Source organism: Lissotriton helveticus, chromosome 5_1 (genome assembly GCF_964261635.1).
Source record: "Lissotriton helveticus chromosome 5_1, aLisHel1.1, whole genome shotgun sequence".
NCBI classification, from domain to species: Eukaryota; Metazoa; Chordata; class Amphibia; order Caudata; family Salamandridae; genus Lissotriton; species Lissotriton helveticus.
In genome coordinates this window covers 1,825,906,592-1,825,927,516 of record NC_136065.1, presented here as the reverse complement: position 1 = coordinate 1,825,927,516, position 20,925 = coordinate 1,825,906,592, and the positions used below count along the sequence as shown (strand labels likewise).

The window sequence follows — 20,925 nt, the reverse complement described above, 5'->3', positions numbered from 1 at the left end:
AGTGTTTTTCTAGCCACCCTTGCTCCTTTAGAATCTGCTAGAAAAGGGCAGACTCTGCAAAGAAGTTTAAGATAATGGGAGACTTTGACATGATGTGAGAGGGTATTTTACCGTTAATAAAAAACCCTCATAATCCAAAAATAGTTTATACATTCATTGTAGGTGTTATTTGTATAATTGTTAATATTTTTTCTTACATATAGTTTGTCATTTTAAGCGATTAGATTTTAATTTATTGCCAATAGCAATTTATAGTGTTGTAGCAGGTTGTTGGGTTTGTAGGGGGATAGGGTGGGAATTTATTTAAATAATAATTATTATAATTAGTAAATTTTTATTCATATTGCTTTGACTAATACTGATGTATATGGTGTAGTAATGATATATTTTAGTTATATTTTAGGCATGGGCTGCTGGGTTTGTAGGGCTATAGGGTGGGAAGTGTAATAAGTAAATAGTGTTAATCTTACACTATTGGACACATCTTTTCTAATTTCAACTGGGAATTTTCAGTCTAGATGAAAGAGGCACTATATCAACATGGGGCATTAACCTTTCCTTTGAATCTGTGGTTGGTAAACTAGAGCACACAGGATGGTGTACATCCGTGAATTGGAAACTTTGAACAGGCAATGTTCAAATCTAGAAGGGACATCAGTAATACATTTGTATATTCACAGGCACAATTATTGCAACAGCTCCACCAATCATCTTTCTTCTTTTACCAGTAACTATCCTAAAACTTCACCGAACTGCAAAGAGCAATACTGGAATGGACTCTTCATCAAATTAAGTTTCCATAATGAAGAATAGCCTTCCTCAGTAACAGAGTAACTGATATTTATACAATGGGCATTAACCAATCTGCATTTATCAGTGCAGATTTAATTGCTAGTTCATCTATATATTTGTATTCATGTTTTTCTATCAAACCCTCAAGGGTTAGGATGGAAGCATTACTATGAAAACACAGTGTATACTAGCCATCCAAAGCCAAAGGACTGAAGCCTAAAATCTAAAATCTAATCTGAGAGAGCCCATTAACACTCTAGAGACTAAATAGGCTAAAAGAGGACAGAGGGTGCCTTAAAGGACAAAGAGAGATGACATCCCAACTCCTCACCGTACATGTAGCAAGTGTGACCCCTGACCTGCCCTCCTCCAAAATCCCTGAATAAGTCCATCCTTCCTGAACTCTGCAATATGTCCAGAGTCATACTTCAACCGCATACACTGCAGTACATTCATGAACTCCAACACAGTTCTGCCACTGAAGGCAGTCAAGATGTCTTGCATCAGGAGCATGATGCTGAGGAGTGCTGATGGCACTCTAGGTGCCTTTGTTTCAGTGACTGAAAAGTTGTCCCCTTTACTCTTTCGAGATCTTTGTCATCCTTGAGTCTTGGAGATCTTTTATGCCTCTCATCTAATTCATCACCTTCCTCACTTCCGCAGCTGGCACCTGAACGCAGAAGCTTGGGCAGCGGACACCTTTCTCCAGGATTGGAGCTCCTGCCTGTGTATGCCTTTCGTCCATTCAGTATGGGTCCTTGGATCATGGTTCTCCTTCGCCTTGGCTCATGCTCTCTAGTACAGAAGAATCCCTTTTGGCCCCCCACACAAACATGTTTTTCAGCTCTTCTGGACAGTGCAACAGATGTCCCTTGTGCTCTTCCCAGTTACCGGAGTATTCTTCTACATCCCTTAAGGGACCCTCATCCTTAATACTTTAGGAACATCCTGTCCTTCTGGCCTGGCAGGTTTTCGGGGTCAGACAAAAACAACTTCCCTTCACGCAAATTAGGCCTCAAGCCCCACCAACCACCTCCAGTCTCATTCCAAATGGAACAGATCCAGTAGTTTGCAGATTGGGAGGCAACCATTGCATTCGCCCCTCCCTTTTCTAAATATACCTTTATCTGGGCTAACATTTTCCTTCTCCTTCTGTCAGATGGCTAACTCAGACCTTCCTTTGAAAGAATTCTCAACCAAACTGGCCACACTCCTTTGTTTTGTCTGGATTAAGAGGGCTTCCGATATTCAAGGTCAGGAACATTAACAACCAGTCTTTCTCTCCATAAGACGCTGTCTTCCACGTGTCTGAAATAATGAAAGCCAACTGCTCCTCCATCATCTGCTCTTACTTTCCATGTTATCTAATTTGGCTGACACCAGCTGATTCACAGAATATGAAAGGCATACTGCTTTCCTCGTACCACGATCTTGCTCTCCAACCAGCTCCTACAGAAAAAACCAACTGCTCGTTGCCACACACTTTGCTGGATAATGGCGGAAGCCCATGGTAGATGTCTCTAGACTTGGTGCACACTCTTCCTAGAGGGCAGTAAGCTTTAAAGCATTTGTGCTTGGTTGGAATCAGGCTGATTTTCTTTCATAGCCTATTTATTAAAACTACCTGAGCACGTTGCAGCTCTGGTTTTGGACAGACGTTGAACATTCCATATAATGATGCCTCTTAATTTTGCCATATAATAGAGAAGTCCTTAGCTTGCGCCATAGAAATATAGATTTTTTAAGGATTTGGGGGTGGAAAATATATCTTGACAATCCCTCAAAGAGTGCCTCATTAGCTTTTCTTATACCGAATCTCCCTTACAGGCAGCATTTCCTGTATCCACGATCTCTATTTACATTACCATTGAGAAAGGAAAGTGTGTTGCAGCTCTCACGCATCTCAACTGAGTCAGAGCCCAAAGAATCGAGAGAAATTGCATCACCTTCTCCCCAAACACTCCTAAAGAACCGTGCCTCAAAGCACTGGGATACTTTACACGTCATGTGTTGTAAAATGGGGGTGCGCAGATCATAAAGGATATACGGAGAAAGAGAACTATCTGTACGGTGTCCAGATTTCGGTTGGCAGGACTTACCATACATGTCATTTCTCTGTTTGGCTCCAGTGCAACACACAGGACCACTACAAGTACATACATTGAATGAAGCTATCTGCTTATAAAGATATACATATGGACGCTCATTGACTTGTGGAGAACAAGCATTTCTTGACACTGCAGAACACTCACATTGGCCAGTACTGAGAGTAATTTCTAGTCGTCATTTTTCATTGCCCTGATGAAGTTCCCAACATGGGAATGAAACGCGTTGGCTGAGTTTCTCAGTTTGGAGAGTTTTAAAGAATTTGGAATAAATAAATTGATTTTACACATCACTATTTGGCTTTTGGACTTCATGATCTGCGCACCGCCATTTTACAACAAACAACGCTTTGATCTGGAGCACAGTTACGTCAAACAACGGCTGGTGTAGGGGTTGGTTTTGCAGCAAAATTACTTCTTGGAACTGGCGTGAGGTGTGGAACTAGAGGTCCGCCGTTGGTCCATTGAACAATTACTTTACAAGTCATGTTGGTGCTCTACCGTTGGCAATTATTTACAGAGCCCTACCTTGATTTACTGAGAAAAGGGTGACTGTTGACTTTTCTCCTAAACAAATTTGTAGGGACTCCAGCTCCAGCAGAGTGGGGTATTACATTGGTCATTCACATTTTCCTTAACTCAGACAGTTCACCTGAATCCTGACCTTACATGCTACATTATCTTACTGATGACAGTATTGTGTTCAACCCACCATGATTTAGATGGTCACTCATCTCCACTTCAATAGGAATTCTTTTTTCATTGGACCATCTACCACAGACAACAGAAATACTCTCATCCCAGGTACTCACCAGCAATAAGAGTGTTTTGCTGCCTGGCTTGCTCTAGTAATAGTACGTGCTGCAAGAGGGATGGATGTCCATGGTTATTCACCTCCCCCTCCAGGGCCACAGCAGGAACACAACCGGGTAGTGACGACGTGCTCATGAACTTGCCCGTCAGCGCTCCCCCCTGTCGCAGGGACTGAATTGCTTGTCTCTCTGCCTCCTGCTGTGACGATATCTTAGAAGAAGCCTGTGGGAGAGAGGGGACAGAGGGTAAGAAAGCAAGAATAAACAAAAGATTACAGCTACATTTCAACAACCCAATCTCAACTCCTTAAAGAAATAGAGCAAAAAGAAAGTGTTGGGGTTGTAAAGTTAGGGAAAAAACAGTGAAAACAGTGCTCTGATACAAAGGACTCTGGGTCAAACTGAGTGCCCATAAATTTCACTTTAACTGGCACTTAACCTTGGGGAAACCTGAAAAAGAGGTGCCACAGAGGTTTTACATCAACAACTCTTACCCATATCAATCCTAAAACGCCAATGTTGCAACCGCTGTCTATTGCAGGCATACATTTTTTTACTGATTAGTGTCTCAAGTATTCAATCGATAAAACTTTATTTCAGTTATGAGCCATAAAAGCACATAAGATAAAAAAAATACAATAAAAACAGTTAAGATGTGTAATATAAAATGTACAATATTATAGACATTATGACAGCCTCTACCTTCTTACTATATAGGTAGGCTCCTGCAACGGGTTAGTTTTATGCAATATATCATGTAGTGCCAGGTATCTCCCTGAAGTTGTTCATTAACATAATTGCGTAAATATCCTTTAGCTGCACATCAAGCTGTACATACATTAGTAAACACTAAGGTTAAAATATATACATACTCTAGAAAGGTTTCTATATTATTTAAATAAGTATTGCACATCCTATTCTCCAACACAAATATTAATTACTGTGTTACAGATCGCTACTATACAAATTTTCATGGGAAATGCTCATCTTGTGCTTTACGCTCTACACACCCATCAGAAAATGAGAGAGAGCAGAAAGAATCAATTTACATGTATCATATCTGTAGGAAAGTAGGAACTGCTTTTATGGTTACCCCCACTTTTTGCTTGATGCAATGCGGTTTCTGACTAGTCTGAGTGGGAACCTGCTAATCAGGACCCAAGTCTCTGTGCTTTCTTCCCTAAATTGGTTTGGTAAGTACTTAGGTACACCCAGATTGGACACTGGTATAACCTGATCAGTCCCTAGTATATGAGCTGTGTTTAATACTCCGGGGGGCATACTTTTTTAATTCCTTTCCGCTAGGAGGTTAGCGGTTCAGTTTTACCACTCTCGCTGGTGCTACTGCGCCCGCCCAGGACAATAGGGGGCGGATGACGCGGTCGCGCAGTGGACGCGCGCAAGGCAAGCCCGTCTGCGCCAGTCCACGTACGGACCGCGGCCAGCACCAGCCATGCTGCGGCCGAGGGGGGCCAACATTAAGAGTTGCTTGGAGCAAGAAGCAATTACTTGCTTTTTCCACCGTAAAACTGCCACATGCCTAATTGTCTGGACCTCTGTTCAGAAGAACAAAAGGCGGGAATTCTCTGCGAGTTCCAATGCCACGCCTGCAACTTCCGGTTTGAAAATGCTGGTGAGGACAAAGACATGTCAGGGGCTGATTCTATTAGAATACACACACCTACCCCAAGGCCCTCCATTAAGGCATGCCTTGTCAACTGCAGATCTCTGCCCAAACATGCAGATGATATCTGGCTCAACCTAAAGACGAATGCCTGGGACATTATGTTTCTAACTGAAACCTGGATTCCAGATCGTTCCAACTCGCACATAGCATTAGCCATTCCAGCAGGCTATAGGATCTCTAAAGTGAATTGTGCTGAGAATAGATTGGGGGGTGGCCTTGCTATTATTATGAGAGAAGACGGGGAGATCACGTTTAAGGGAATTGGTAATCTGGGCAGATTGAGGCAGTGTCTTACCTCCTCAAATCAGCCAAAGGCTCCCCTATGGCAGGATTATTGGTATATAGACCCCCGAATGCCCCAGTGGCCCAGATGTTGAAACTATCATACCATTGCTGATCTGTCATTGAAATACACTAACTTGACAGTCCTTGGTGATTTTATGGTTTAACTCTTTTTATTGACAATGTCATCAAAAGGGAAAGCAATAAGTACAACAATCACCCTCGTAGCATATGCAATCACAAGGACATAAAAGTGAATGGGGTTGAATGCAGGAACGGTGCGGTCTTCAAGGTTTGGTCTGAGAAACTCCCAACCACTGAGATGTCTAGCTTGGTGATGGTAACACAGAAAAAACACCCCCTCCGCCCCGCTCCCCGTCCCACCCCCTCCCTCCCCGTCCAGTGCTCCCAACAGTTCCCGCGTGCTCGGTCTTTCTACCTAGCTGGTCCTCTCCTACCCTGTTTGCTCCTAGGGGTCTGTCTTCTGGGGCTCCGTAAGCCTCAACCGCCGGAGGTACCTGGGGCAGGTGAGTTCCCTGAATTCCGTGAACGAAATGGTTGCCAAAGCTCCTCATATTGGTCTCCCTCCCCGCCATGGTGAGTGATAATTTCTCCATCCCCAGCACGTGCCACAGCCTATGTAGCCAGCCGGTGATAGAAGGGACTGTATTGGTGCGCCAATGTGCAAGGATGTTTTGCACCGCTGAGCCTAGTGCATTGGCCATTTGGCAGCCTCTGCGGGATCGTAAGGGATATGTGAGGGGGTTAGGCAGCCCCAACAGTACATATGCTGGAAAGCGCGGAAGCTCTGTTTGGAAGTGTGTATCTACCTCGTCTAGTACCTGTGTCCAGTACGCTTGAAGATTTTATTCATTTATTTATAACAGTTTTCTATAGCGCGAACTAGACCCTTAGCTATCAGAGCGCTTAACATCACATGGTATATAATAAGAACAGCAATGTATATAACACACTGAGATTGACAGCCTAGTCTGTAGGTAGATAATATAAAAGGACCGAAAATATAAAAGGAACGAAAAAAGACCGCTACCAAGGTACAAGACACGAATAATATTGTTCTGAGCTAGTAGCGGATTGTTTTTATTTTTTTTACTACTCTCCTAGATTGTCTCTTGCCTTCCGCCAGTGTCCTCTTGGCATGGGTCATTTTCTATATATTTCCCATTTTGTTATCTAATAGACCCTCACTGTTAAGTCACCAATGGCAAATTGCCTACCTATGGGAGGAATTTGCTCATGAGAAAGATCTTAGTTTCTTTCTTGAATGCTGCCGTGTTCGAAATTTTTCTGATGTTCGCAGGATGGGAGTTCCATATTCTAGGGGCTGCACCAGAGAACGATCTCTCATAAGTTTTTTTCTTCCTGAAGATAGGTGGTCTCAGCAGCAGCAAATTGGCACTCCGGGCAGGTCTGTTTCCTCCTGAAATTTCTATTTTCTGGGCAAGATATCTGGGTGTGTTGTGATGAATCTCTTTATGGGCGATACATGCCATTTTTAGTTAAATTCTAGCTTCGTAGTGTAGCCAGTTTAGAGTTTTCAGGTGAGGGGAGATGTGGTCAAATTACCTTGATCCTGTGATAAGTCTTGCCGCTGCATTGAGGCATGCTTTTAGGGGAGCTGTGGAAATTTTCGGAAGGCCTGCTAGTGTTGTGCACCCATATTCAATTCTAGAGATAACCAGTGATTGCACAGCTAGTTTTAGGTCATTCTCTGATAAAAATGACTTCATTTTTCTTAAGTAGTTCAGTTGAAAGCGTGCATTTTTTGCCATTACTTTAATGTGGGTTTTCATATCAAGGTGTTCATCCAGTGCGATTCCGAGAGACTTAGCTGATTCAACTAGAGTCGGGTGCAGTTTAACGCTGTGATCATTTTGGCCCATTCCTTCACTTCTGCTTGATTCTTTTGAGGTGCGATGAGTAAGAATTCAGTTTTATTAGCGTTTAGCTTGAGATGATTGCTAGATAGCCATTTTAGCGACATTTTGAGGGCCTTATTCATAATGGTTGTGTCTTCCAGCGATGCGATCTTGATGTAAAGTTGCGTGTCGTCCGCGTACATATGGTAAGATATTTTAGAATTTTGTAGGATTTCTGTAAGTGGTTCGATGTATAAGTTAAACAGTGAAGGAGATAGAGTCGATCCTTGGGGTACGTCAATTGTATTTGGGCAAGAAGGAGAAAGCGATTGGTTTACTAGGAATCTCTGAGTTCTATTCTGTAAGAATGATTCGGACCAATTCAATACAGTGCCTGAAATTCCCATCCTGTCGTGAAGTCTGTTTAAAAGTTTTTCGTGGTTAACTGTATCAAACGCTGATGACAAGTCTAGGAGGATGAGTAGACAAGATTGGTTGTGATCTAGTGCTTGAAGTGCATCATCGACTATGTCAAGGATTGCTGTTTCCGTGCTGTGGCCAGTTCTGAAGCCCGATAGGCAGTCATCCAATAGAGAGAAGTTGTCGATGTGTCGGCTTAACTGATTTTGTACACATCTCTCTATTAATTTGGCAAGAAGAGGGATGTTGGTCACTGGGCGATAGTTATTTGGCTTTGTTGTTGAAAAAGGTTGAGAATTCTTCGCAGCTTAGTTGTGTTTTAGTGACTTCTTGGGCAGATTTTGCCAGTTTATTAGATTGTAGTTTTATAATCTCAAACAGTTTCCGCGGTCTGTTTTTGGCGTTATCCAGTTCAGATCTGATAAATTCCTTTTTTGAATTGAGGATCTTTTTATTATATTCCTTTCTGATCTTTCTGAGGGATTTCAGCTCAGGGGAGGACGGGTGTTGTCTCCATTTTCTTTCTGCACATCTCAATTTTTGCCTATCTTCATTCAATATTCCATTAAACCATGGGTTTTTAGTCTTCTCCGTGACTCTTTTTAATTTGAGTGGTAAGGTGGAGTTGACTATTTGCGATATTTTGGTCGTGTAGTAGTTCGTTAGATCCGTCACATTCTGCACGTTATCAGGTAGGATTAAGTCTTTTATGCAGCTTTCTATTAGAAGATCCATGTTCGAATCTCTGGTTTCACGTATCCATCTTTTCATTTTGCTAGATTGAGTGGTTTTTATCTTCTACCGTGATGGTATTAGGAAGGTTATGGCGTGGTGATCTGACCAGTCACAAGGTTTATTGAGAGGATTGAGATGTCATTATTCTTTGAAATAATCCAGTCTAATGTTGCTCCTTTTTCACGTGTAGGTTCTAGACAGGCTTGTGATAATTTTAGCTCCGTTAGAAAATCTTTAAAGGCGTTGACCTGTTTGTCGTTGTTGTCGTTCCAGTGTAGATTAAAATCACCTAGAAATATATTATTGATGTATTTGCTAGAGTTGGCAGTGATGACCTTCATTAGTTGGTCTATGAAGTTCATGTTATTTCCTGGTGGGTTATACAAGGCATGTAGGTTGAAGATCTGTTTGTTAGCCGATCTTATATGGAGCCCAAGGTATTCGCATGATTCGAGAGGGTCTGATTGAAAATGGCCAATTTCTAAGTTTGATCTGTGGATACAGGCAATACCACCTCCTGTCTTTTTTTGTCTGTCAAGTCTCATTATGTTATAGTGCGGGGGCACCTACAGGTCTAAGACTGGGGACGAGGATTCAGATAGCCATGTTTCGGTAAGGATTGTAACGTCTATTCCCTGATTGATAATGATATCGGCTATGTCAGAAGCGTCTTTCGTTGCCGATCGGCAGTTGAGCAATAGGCATTTTAAAGATTTTTCTGTTCTATCTGTGATCCTGTTTGACGTATCGGTGGTTAGTTGGATTTGTTGTAAGTTAAGATTGGAGTTCCTTCCATTTCTCGTGGATGTTCTGTTTGCGTCAATCGGTACTCTTTTAATTTCCTGAACCCTATTGGGGTCCGTCTGTTCATACTCCCTGAGTAGTGCTAGTATCTCTGCTTCCGATAGAGAATTTTGATTCCTTTCTGGTCTGTTTTGTCTGTTTGACAATGGCATCGTTATCTTATTGCTTTTGTCTTTGGATGTGTTTAATAGCTGTTTGATGTGTTCTACTTCCGTGTGAGTGTTTTCTGTGATATCACGTAGTTTTTCTATCCCTTTCAAGGTGTTTAATAAATCCTGTGAAAGGATACTGATTTGTGTTTGGATCTCGTGAATTTTTCTCATGATCTTATGTGACGTAATGTGATTCTTAATCCGCATGTTTCGGTCTTCACGTTTTCTGTTCCTGGGTTTCCGCTCTGACCCATGTCTCGTTATCTTCTTAATTCTTTCCTTAGATCGGTTTTCTCTTCGGACCATAATTGCTGGGATGGACGTTCTGTCTAAGCTTGGTGATCCAGAGTTGTTGTTGATATTATATGTATTTCGTGTTCTCTCAGCTTCATTCCTGGTCAACGTACTTTCTGTTCCGCATAGACTCTTGGTTGAGTAACCTGTTCCTGGAGGTCTCTGGATGGAGTGCTAATTTGTTCAGGTCTCTGTCGGTCTCTGGTAGGGTTTCTAATTGTGGAGATATTGTCGGATGAGATTATGTTGTCTTCTGTCGGGCTCTGGAATTGTAAAGGTCTAGTGACTCTTAATTGCGTGGATTGATCAGGTTTCTGGCGGACACTTGTTGTTGTGCTTATTATATTGGTGTTGTTGGGTGGGACAGGGTTGTCTTCTATGTTTCTCAGGTGTATTAGTGGCTTCGTGGACTCTACGTTTCTTTTTAAGAATGAGAAAAAGTTGTCGAATTTTTCCAGGTCGTTGTTAGAGGCTTGGATCATCACTATCCCATTTTTTAATATAGTAATGTAGTGGTCCTCTCTCAGGTTGGGTGATGCTCTTGTCGTATATTTTGTACAATGAGGGATGTTGGTAGTGGATTTTATATAGAGCAACGTTGTAAAGGATGTAAAAGATGGCCACATTCCCACAACAGGTGGACCAAGTTGCCAACCTGGCCACAACCTCGCCAGCAGAGGTTCTCTTTGCTACGGTCCATCTCGTGTAGGCATTCCGGAGTGTAGTACCAGTATGTCGTTAGTTTCATAAGTGTCTCCGTAAGTCCTATGTGGTATGTGGAGTGTCGTGCCCTGTAGGAGATCTTTTCCCACTCTTTGTGGCTAAAAGCCCTGCCTATTTCCCTCTCCCATCGCTCCCTGCCGTGGTTGTAAACATGTGTCTGTGGTGTCTGCAGCATTTTATATAGGTCAGTTATGAGTTTAGTATTTGAGGTGTGTGTTAAGAGCCATCGTTCATACGGTGAAAACCGCCTGTCTGCTTCTGCCCGCACTTGTGGCTGAAGTGCCCAGTGCCGGACTTGAAGGTACCACATCCGGTTTGTCTGCGGTAGGGTATACTCTTGTCTGAAGTGGGTAAAAGGAAGCACTCCCTCCGGGCCGTAGATGTGGTATAGAAAGCGCTGGGATGCTCCAGGGTAACTACGCGCTAAATAAGACTGCAATAATAATAATAATAATAATAATAATAAAGCGGCAACCCGCTGGTCTCCAATGCGCAAAGGCCGATTTCTCCATGCCTGGTGTGAAGTCTGGGTTATCCACCAGCAGTGTGAGTGGTGATGGGTGAGGCTGTGTGTGAGGTTAGTGGCGTCCCACACCTCCATGGGGGTGCTTGTGATGAGTGAGGCATACAAGTTAGCCGGCCTGTGACACCTCCGAAGGAAAGGAATTTCCTGCAGTGGCCGGCCTGCTACCGCCTGGTCCCGGAAGACCCAGTGTTTCTCCGCCTTCCACTTATTCCATTCTACCAGGTAGCGCAATAGCGCCGCCTGATAGTATTTGTGAGGTCTGGTATTCCCAGACCTCTGGATTCTGGGGCCAGAGTGACCAGTGCTCTACGCATTCGCGGTTTTCGCCCCTGCCAGATGACTTGGGCAAGTTCAGATTGCGTTTGTCGTATCCAACCGGCTGAAGGTGGCAAGGGCAGGGCCCAAAAGAGGTAGAGAACCTGGGGTAAAATGGTCATTTTAACTGCGGCAATCCTGCCCAACCAGGAGAGTGGGAAATGTCGCCAGCGTCCTAGTTCCTCCCGTATTTTCCCCCGGAGCGCTGTGTAGTTCGCCTCCACCATATTGGTAAGTGAGGGAGCCAGTTGGATCCCCAGGTAAGGGACTGTGCCTGACGCCCACTGGATGGGAAACATGTCCTGTAGGTAAGCTCTCGTGGAAGAGGATAGTGACAAATCTAGTGCAAGCGATTTGTATGGGTTCATTTTGAGGCCCGCCACTTCGGCGACTGCGTCCAGTTCCGCCATACAGGCTGGTAGAGCAGTTCGCGGATTGTCTAAGGAGAGCAATATATCGTTGGCGTATAGGCTGACGGTATGCGTGAATCCACCGAACGTTATCCCTGTGATCTCTTGATTTTGACGCACGCGTTGGGCGAAAGGCTCCATGTATAAGGCGAATAAAAAGGGCGAGAGCGGGCACCCCTGCCTCGTGCCCCTCTCAATGCAAAAACTGGCCAAGCTAAAGCCGTTCACCCGGACCACTGCAGTGGGGGACCTGTAACAGTTAAAAATGAGGTTTCGGAATTTCTCCCCAATCCCTACCTTTGCTATGACCATCTCTAGACAGGGCCAATGAACTCGGTCAAACGTTGGCATCAGTCTCTCTCCCGGAATGCAGGTTGCTTTTTCTATCAGGTGTGTGATACACTTCGTGTTGTCTACTGTCTGACGCTCCGGAATAAAGCCGGCCTGGTCTGGCTCTATTAGACCTGGTAGATGGAGCGCCAGACGGCCTGCCAGAATCCCCGTGTAAAGTTTGAGGTCTACATTTAGCAGCGATATCGGTCGGTAGGCTCCACATCTGGCCGGGTCCTTCCCCGGTTCGGGGATGACCGTTATAGACGCCCGCAGGAGATCAGGCGGTATCACACCAGGTTCGGCAAACGTGTTAAAAAGGAGAGTGAGGAGCGGTGCTAGCGTGGTGCAAAATTTCTTATAAAAAAAGGTCTGGGAAGCCATCGGGCCCCGGCGCCTTCCCGAGTTTGAGCCTGGAGATAGCGGCAATCACCTCCTCCACCCAGATGTCCCTCTCGAGGTGTTCTGCTTGAGGTGTCGTCAGTGAGGGGAGTGGGACCAAGTCTAGGTAGTCCTTAGTTTCTGGGCCACTGGGCGGGTCCCCCGCATAGAGGGAAGCATAAAACTTGCAGAAGGCATCTGCAAGGACCTTTTGGTGTTGGCGTGCAACCCGCAACCGAGAAGCTAACAGGCGGCCATACCTGTCCCCTCCGGTATAATATGCATGCCGCAACCGCAGTGCCGCGAATTCTGCACGGTCCATATCCAGGGCCGACAGCTGCTTTCTCGTGGCCTTCAGTTGTTTCCAAATTCTCTGGACCCCTGTCCTCTGGTGCATTTTTTCCAATTCATGCACGCGCTGCGTGAACTTGTCTCGTTTGCGTTGTCTGTTGTGGATAGGGCTATGAATTCCCAGCGGAGGACGGCCTTCAAAGCTGCCCACTGTGTCACTAAAGACGTATCGGGCTTGGCGTTATGGGAAAGGTAATCCCTAATTGTGTCTTGAATGTGCGGTAACGTGTCCCGTAAGCGCCACACCCTCTGGGTTGGGATGTAGGTGGCAGAGTGAGCGTGGCGGTGACTGGTGCATGGTCTGACAGTGAAAGCACCTCTATCTCTGTCGAAGTCGTTAGTGCGCATGTTGGCCCTGAGGTGATAAGGTAGTCTAATCTAGCATAAGTTTTGTGAGCGTTCGAGTAATAAGAGTATTCTATATCTCAGGGTGGTGTGTGCGCCAGAGGTCGTGAAGGTCCAGTTCCTTCAACCATTCAGCGCCTCCTGGATAGAGCGCTCCTACTTGATGAGTGCGTTGGCTCGACCTGTCCAGTACATTGTCAAATACTAAGTTTAAATCGCCCCCTAGTATAATGTGCCTGTCAGGTGTGGCAGTGATGTCAGTGATGGCTGTGTGAAGGAATTGTTCTTGGCTCTCATTTGGGGCATACACTGATCCCACCGTGAACGTGAGGTCCCCCAAGGTGAAGCGATATGCAAGCAACTGCCCTTTAATCTCCGCGCTCTTATGTAATACCACGCCCTTGAAGTATCGCGCCACCAGGATCGTCACCCCTGCGGTTTTGGTCGGGCCAGAGGAGAAGAACTGTGTGGGGATTTTGCGTGAGCGCAGCCAGTAGCAGTCACGTGCCAATAGATGAGTCTCCTGCAATAGGCATATGTCTGCATGAGCATTTTCTAGGCTGGACAAGATCGCACGTCGTTTAACTGGGTTGTTGAGACCCCGCACATTTAGGGTCAGTACTTTACAAGTGGTGGGAGGCATAACCTACTGGAGGTCCGGTAGCGTTGTTGAGTGGGGCCTGACATGGCCAGGTGCAGTAGCATGTGGTAGGATGGTGTGCGGGGGACCCCCCCGCCCTGCGCAGGTATAGCAACCGGAGATATTATCTGAACATCGAGCACTGGACTACCCACTCCCCCTTCCTCAACTCCCCCCAAAACTCCCCTCCTCCCTCCTCCTCCCCTTCCCCTTGACCCCTATTCCCGCCCACCCCTTCCCTGTCCCTCCCTCAGCCCAACAAACAATTCCAGTAATCGGTCCATAGTCCCAGGCCGGTAAACTCCTAGTTCTGGCCTGCGGTGACAACACGATGGGGTACGAGATTGTGGCGACCCATTCGGCCCCCCGCCCGCACCCCCGTCGGACCCGCTATAACAGAATGCAAAGAAAGCCCCTGTCTCTTCGTGCTCAGTGGCCTGTTGCTGTGTCCTTGGACACTTCCTGAATAGCCAATGCTTGTCCCAGCGCTACCGCAGCAGGGTCCGGTTTCATTGTGACTTTGGATGAACGATAGCGGCCCACTCGCTGCCACCCATCCTGCGAGGGGCGTGGGGATTTCTCTTGGGAGGATCGTAAAGTGCCCTCTGGCGGTTGGGGCTCCTCGGGGAGGTCAATACACAGCAGGGTACACATGTCGCACAATGACCTGAGATGGTGTAGGGATCCCTGCCATTTGAAAACTAGACGGAAGGGGTGGCCTCATGAGTAGGGAATTCCCTTATCTCTGAGAAATGATGTGGCAACTCTGAAAGGCTTCCTCTTATGTAGGGTGATGGCTGAGAGGTCTTGATACAATGCCACCTGGTGTCCCTGGTAGCTTAGAGGCTGCTTCCGTCGCGCAGCTAGGAGGATCCTCTCCTTCAAAGGGTAGTTCGGGAGGAAGGCCAGGATTTCAGGCGGTGGGGCAGGGGCCCGGCGCGCCATGCCCACTCTGTGTGCTCTGTCTATGCGGATGGGAAAGTCAGTGGTCTCCCCATGAATGTCCCAGAACATTTCTTGCAGGAAGCGTGTGACATTGTCCCCTTCCATTTTGGACGGAACGCCTCGGACCCTGATGTTGTTCCTCCGAGAGCGGTTCTCGAGATCCTCCATTTGCGCCTGGAGATCCACTTGTTGGTCCTTCAGGCGGATAACTTCCTGCTGTAGCAGATCAAGCTCCTCGCTCCGGGCCTGCATCGATTCCTCCACTGCCGCCACTCGTTCACCGAGACCATCAACATCCCTCCGCAGCTCGCGGTGTTCCCCGGCCATTTCCTGTTTCAGCGTTTGGAAATCATCGCGCAATGAATTGAATAAGGTCTCTAGGAATGTTTTCGTGATAGTAGTCTCCCTGTCTCCTGGCCCCGAGGTCTCCTTCTGCCCCCCCTTGTGGGGTGTGCGGGGGGCTCTTCTCCCCTTTAGGGTTGCCCTTGGCCAACATTTCGGGAATAGTGCGGCCATGATGCCCCGTCTTCCTCTCCTCAGTACTCCTCGTGCACCCGTCTGGTGGGGGGTAATGTGTTGATCTCCATTCCCTAGCCACGTCCACTGCTCCAGCTCCCGGGGGCCCCCCGCTGACCACCTCTTTGGTTAGGGCTCTTGAAAGCCCCCCCGCATCCCGGGGTCTCGGAACGGTCTGGGTGTCTTGCTCCCGTGGTGGGGCGGGTGCCGCTATGGCCAGAGGGATCCACCCCGACTCTATGCTGGCCGTGTTCTGGGTAGGGCGGGACCTTGATATGGCTCCGGGTCCCCTTCAGGCCCTGACAGTGTTCTCCTCTGTCCCCGAGGGGTCACTTGTTACCTTTGGGTGCCCCTCTGATGTTGGGGGTGTGCTGCTTCCCCGTCTCACTCAGCGCTTCAATCGCCTTGTGCTGGGCCCCCGGCCTCAGGATACAATTTTCGCGCCTCTGGGAGTGCTTCAACTGCTGCTCGCTTGCTCCCCTAGGCCTCGGCCCCTGTTTCTCCCATGGGCCTCAGCTAAGTGGATGCTGTGCTGGCGCTCCGGGCTGTCCCCGGATCACCCTACAGCCACTCTGCTCCTACCGGGGCTGCTCTGTGTTCTGCTATAGCCGGTGGGCCGGGGCCCTCTGCCCAGCCCCCGTGGCGCACCAGTTCCTCCGCTGTAGGCCCCAGGCCTCGAGTTTCGCGCCTCCTGTGGCGCTGCCGCAGCCTCTCACCTCACTCTCTGCGCTGCCACTACACCGCCTCCACCAGCACCCGGCCGCGGTCCGCGCCTTCAGAGCCCCGGTGCTTGTTCTGCTGGGGTCCGGCAGCCACGGCTTCCCCTTGCTGTGGTCGCGGACTCTTGGGGCCGCCCCGTACCTCCAGGCGCAGGCAGTAGCTCCCGGGAGTCGATTTTCGTGTCTGCCGGCCCAGGGGCCCTCACCTCCGCCGTTCTGCTCTACTGCTGTGTGCCTCAGTCCCCGGGTGCCACAACTTTGCTGCTTCTGCGGGCAGTCTTCCGCCCGCTCACCGGCCCTCGGGGGCCACGTTAGCAGTCCCCAGTTGGTAGAGGGGCGCCGCGGACTACCGAGCTCCTCCGGCCGCCATGACTGTCGGCGCCGTGTTCTCGGGTGAAGCTCGTCTCCGGGAGGTCGCCTTGCCTGCTACCGGTCTCCGGAGGACTGGCCCTGGCTCCTCACACCATCCCCGGTAAAATATGGCAGATTCCGGGGCCCGGGTGCTATGTGAAGGGTCTCAACGGTGGTCCTGGACGGGGAGCCTCGCCTGCAAGCGTCCGCCCACGTCGCCATCTTGGCCACGCCCCCTCCTTGGTGATTTTAATGTCCATCTGGACAATGCCAACTGCTCCTTAGCTGTCCAGCTGGCGGATACCCTGAAAGGGCTTAATCTGACGCAAAAGGTAGCGTCACCTACACATGTGGTCGATCACATGTTGGATCTACTCTTCACCAATGATCATGCTTTACAGGTAGAGTACTCGCTATCTCTGACCTGGTCCGATCACTGGCTGATCCCTTTTAGTGTTTGCGAGTTTTCCCGCAATGATCTGGTAAGACCACCATTGGAGGTCAGTAGGAATTGGAGAAATGTCTCCGCTGAATAAATGGGCTTTAAGCTACAGACCACTCTTCCCCCGGCCCACAGGAGACCCCAGTCAAGATGCACTAACCTTTAATCAGTGCATCACGTCCGCTCTGGATAAAACTGCCCCGATGAAAAATATGAAGCTTGCTAGGAGCAAACCTTCAGCTACTTGGTTTACGGACGAGCTCCGGAGGGAGAAGAGTCTATGCAAGACGTTAGAGCGCGCTTGACGTAAACACTATGAGCCAGCAGCTAAATGTGCATATAAAGCAGCGCTAAGAAAATGTCATTCCCTAAAGCGTAAGTCCATTAGGACTTTTTTGCCAATCAGATTAATTCCTCTGATAAGTCTATGAAAGAACTGTTTAATATTGTGCAGGGTTTTGTTATAGCTGAGGCACTGAAAAGCACTATTCCTTCCTCCAAAACTCTTTGTGGAAAATTAGCTACCTTCTTTCAGACACAAATCCAGGATATTTACTCCTCCTTCTCACTCTCGGGACCACCAGATTTTTCACCTCATATACTGTGTGGAACTAGCATGTGGGCAGCCTTTCGCCCCCTAAGTTTAGAAGCATCTTTGGGGGAACTCAACAAGATAAAATCAGGCTCTCCTGCAGACCCTTGTCCTGCCAGATTTTTTAAACTACTTGCCCCTTGGCTCCACCCAGTATTGAATGATATCTGGAATTCCTCGCTGGTGATGGGGGTGTACCCCTCCAGCTGGAAATATGCATTTATCCAGCCCATTTTGAAAAATGAAGAAGCAGATCCAACAGAGCCCAAAAATTTCAGGCCAATCTCTCTCCTTCCTGTTCCGGCTAAAATTCTAGAAAAGGAAGCCCAGAAATAAGTTAGGGACTTCCTAGAGTGAAACCATCATCTTCACGACTCCCAGTCTGGTTTTAGATCCGGATACAGTACGGAAACTGCTTTGCTGGAAGTTGCAGAGACTATCCAGGAAACCGTGGATCAAGGAAGCTGCGCGATGCTGGTGCTGCTCGACTTATCTGCAGCTTTTGATACAGTATCGCACAGGATCTTTCTAAACAGACTGAAGGGTCTAGGGGTGTCAGGAACGGTTTGGGCCTGGTTCCGCTCTTTTCTAGAGGGGCACACGCAGCAAGTGGTCCTCCATCCCCATACCTACACCTCCCTTAAGTGTGGGGTCCCACAGAGCTCGGCCTTAAGTCCCACGCTTTTTAATGTGTATCTTACCCCTCTGGCAGCAATTATTGAGAAATATGGGGTGAAGGTCGTCTCGTATGCGGATGACACACAATTAGTGTTCTCCTTTAAAGATCATAGCGAGATGGCCTTTGTTAATTTTAGGCAGTGTCTTTTGAACATCTCATTTTGGATGACAGAGAACTGCTTGAAATTAAACACAGATAAAACGGAGGTCTTGTTTTTTAATCACTCCATTACCCCACAGCCAGTGCTCTGGTGGCCGGTTGAGTTAAATCCACCTCCTCTCCCAGCTACATCTGCCAGGAATTTGGGCTTCAAGTTTGATACACAATTGTCGAGCAAACTGCAAATTGCCCTAGTTTCTGGGCAGTGTTTTTGGAAGTTGAAGGCTCTACGGAGCTTCCTTCACTATCTTCCTATGGACTGTAGGAAGACTGTGGTGCACGCATTGGTCACCTCCCACATTGACTATGCGAACAGCCTTTACCTGGGGCTCCCTGAGTATTTACTCAGGAGGCTGCAGATTATCCAGAACGCGGCAGCTAGGCTTGTGCGGAACGTGCCAATGCGTCACCACATAACCCCTCATCTGCTCAGTCTTCACTGGCTACCAGTGAAAAGCAGATTAGAGTACAAAGCTCTCACTTTGGCACATAGAGCAATGAACAACACTGGTCCGCATTATCCGAGGCAAAGACTTCGAAAATACAGCAACAACAGAGCACTCAGATCAAATGACCAGAATTTTCTGATCATTCCGCACTTTGCAAAGGCCAGGAACGGAGACAGATCTTTTTCGGTTAAAACTACCACTCTGTGGAACACTATGCCGGAACACCTAAGGATGATCAACTCTGAACAAATGTTCAGGAGAGCGTTAAAAACATGGCTCTTTGTTCTTCTGTAACACTCCACTCCTGGTTACTATACCCAGGTCAACCAGAGCTACTAGCGCCGGGACACATCCGTTGGAGGTAGCGTGCACTCTGCTAGCTATCTATTATTATTATTATGGACCAAGGTACCCAGGGCATAGGTATACCAAGGGTCCATCAATGGCTTAAGCATGTAAACACTTTTTGAATTGGGACACACACCTGAAGATATTCATTGGCTCATCCTGGAGAAACAATCATAAACCGGTATGTGATCCAGACGAAATCAGAAAGCGTAGAGAAGCATACTGGATTTTCACAGATACTTTCACCCATGGATTAAATCAAGAAATTTTGTGGGAACAAGCCATTCGTTATAATATGGGCTATACCAGGATGTGATCCAGACGAAATCAGAAAGCGTAGAGAAGCACACTGGATTTTCACATTAGATACTTTCACCCATGTGACATTCTGACCATTTTCAGAGGGACTTCTCTAGTGTTACATTTTCAATGTTGCTTTGTGGCCCCTATTAAACCTCCCCCTTTTTCCCTGAATACATTCATTCCTTTTAGTAACCCATTCATATTGGGGTCAGTCTTTAGTCAGACCTATTGGATACCACACAGCGATTCCCATACACTAATGGCTGCCGCATTAGAAGCACCCTTGCTCGGAGTCATCTTGAGCATGGGTTAAATATTTTGTATAATGCTTTGCAGCCTCCGCCAGGCATCCCTCCCCATTTTTTTCCCATAACCTTTTTCCTTGAATACGTTCATTCTTTTTAGGAATCTATTCATATTAGGTTCACTGTATTCACTCTTTAGTTAGATCTATTGGGCACAACTACCATACACTAATGGCCGCCGCATTAGAAGCACTCTTGCTCCAAGTCACCTTGAACATGGGACATTTCACAAGATCAACATCGCCGGATTTATTACCTCACTTCCTTTGCTGCGATCGAGGTTCAGACGGCGTCCGGCTGCTGATGCCCACATAGTACGGATCATCGCGTGGAGATTTTTAAAGTAAGCTCATTTCTCCTTTTTTCCAGTGCTTATTAAATAATAATGTCAGATCAGGCTTTCACGCAATCATAATCTTTTTCATTTATCGTCCTTCTTTGGACACACAAACACGCACTGCACTGTGGGGGCATACAGCATGCTTTCCATTCCATGAGCACATTCCTGATTGTTGTTACATTCTATGTTTGTGCCCATTAAATGTCCATACACGTACCAGACAGTTCAGAGTATATGTCATGTTGTTTGTGCGAACACCATTATTCTGTTAGATCCTCCAGCAGTAACTGACGTTCCATGATGTGCTCATATGCACCATTTGGCGAGTGCACACAGCCTGTATTCTGTATTATGAACGCACATCACTACCCCGCCTTCCCATATACATGCTGTGCATAAGCGCGTACCGTCAGCTGATTATACACAGCATGCTCGAAGTTTTTTGAGCCCTCACAGTATTTTAGCTACACCTGGCTGAAGTTCCCTATTTTGACATCTAACTTGCACATATATAAGGAGTACCCGGTGATTTTTGTTTTCTAGGAGATAACCTGATATTCATGCTATACCATCTTCTTAGTGTAAATAATGCACATATTTCAAACTCCTTCTGTTAGTTCTTTCTCTACTTACTATCGTCGTTGTGTCTGTTTAGGTATCTACAGAGTTGGGACTGACATTCGGTATAGGTTAGTGTTACAAAATATATATGAATATCCATATAAATTCATTTGCATGTACTTCCAAAGATTTCATGCTTATATAAGATCACATTAACATGAGGCCTGGAGCT

General features: G+C 46.9%; 1 protein-coding gene across 21 annotated transcripts in view; it reads right to left on the bottom strand.

Moving 5' to 3' along the window:
- Positions 1 to 20,925, bottom strand: part of HDAC5 (histone deacetylase 5) — a 1,448,645-nt gene that overhangs the window by 526,076 nt on the left and 901,644 nt on the right. For all 21 annotated transcript variants that reach the window (XM_078645209.1, XM_078645212.1, XM_078645222.1 and 18 more), the window contains one exon: positions 3,710 to 3,932. In XM_078645209.1, coding sequence (XP_078501335.1) covers positions 3,710 to 3,932 — 223 coding nt within the window. The remainder of the gene's footprint in view (positions 1 to 3,709; positions 3,933 to 20,925) is intronic.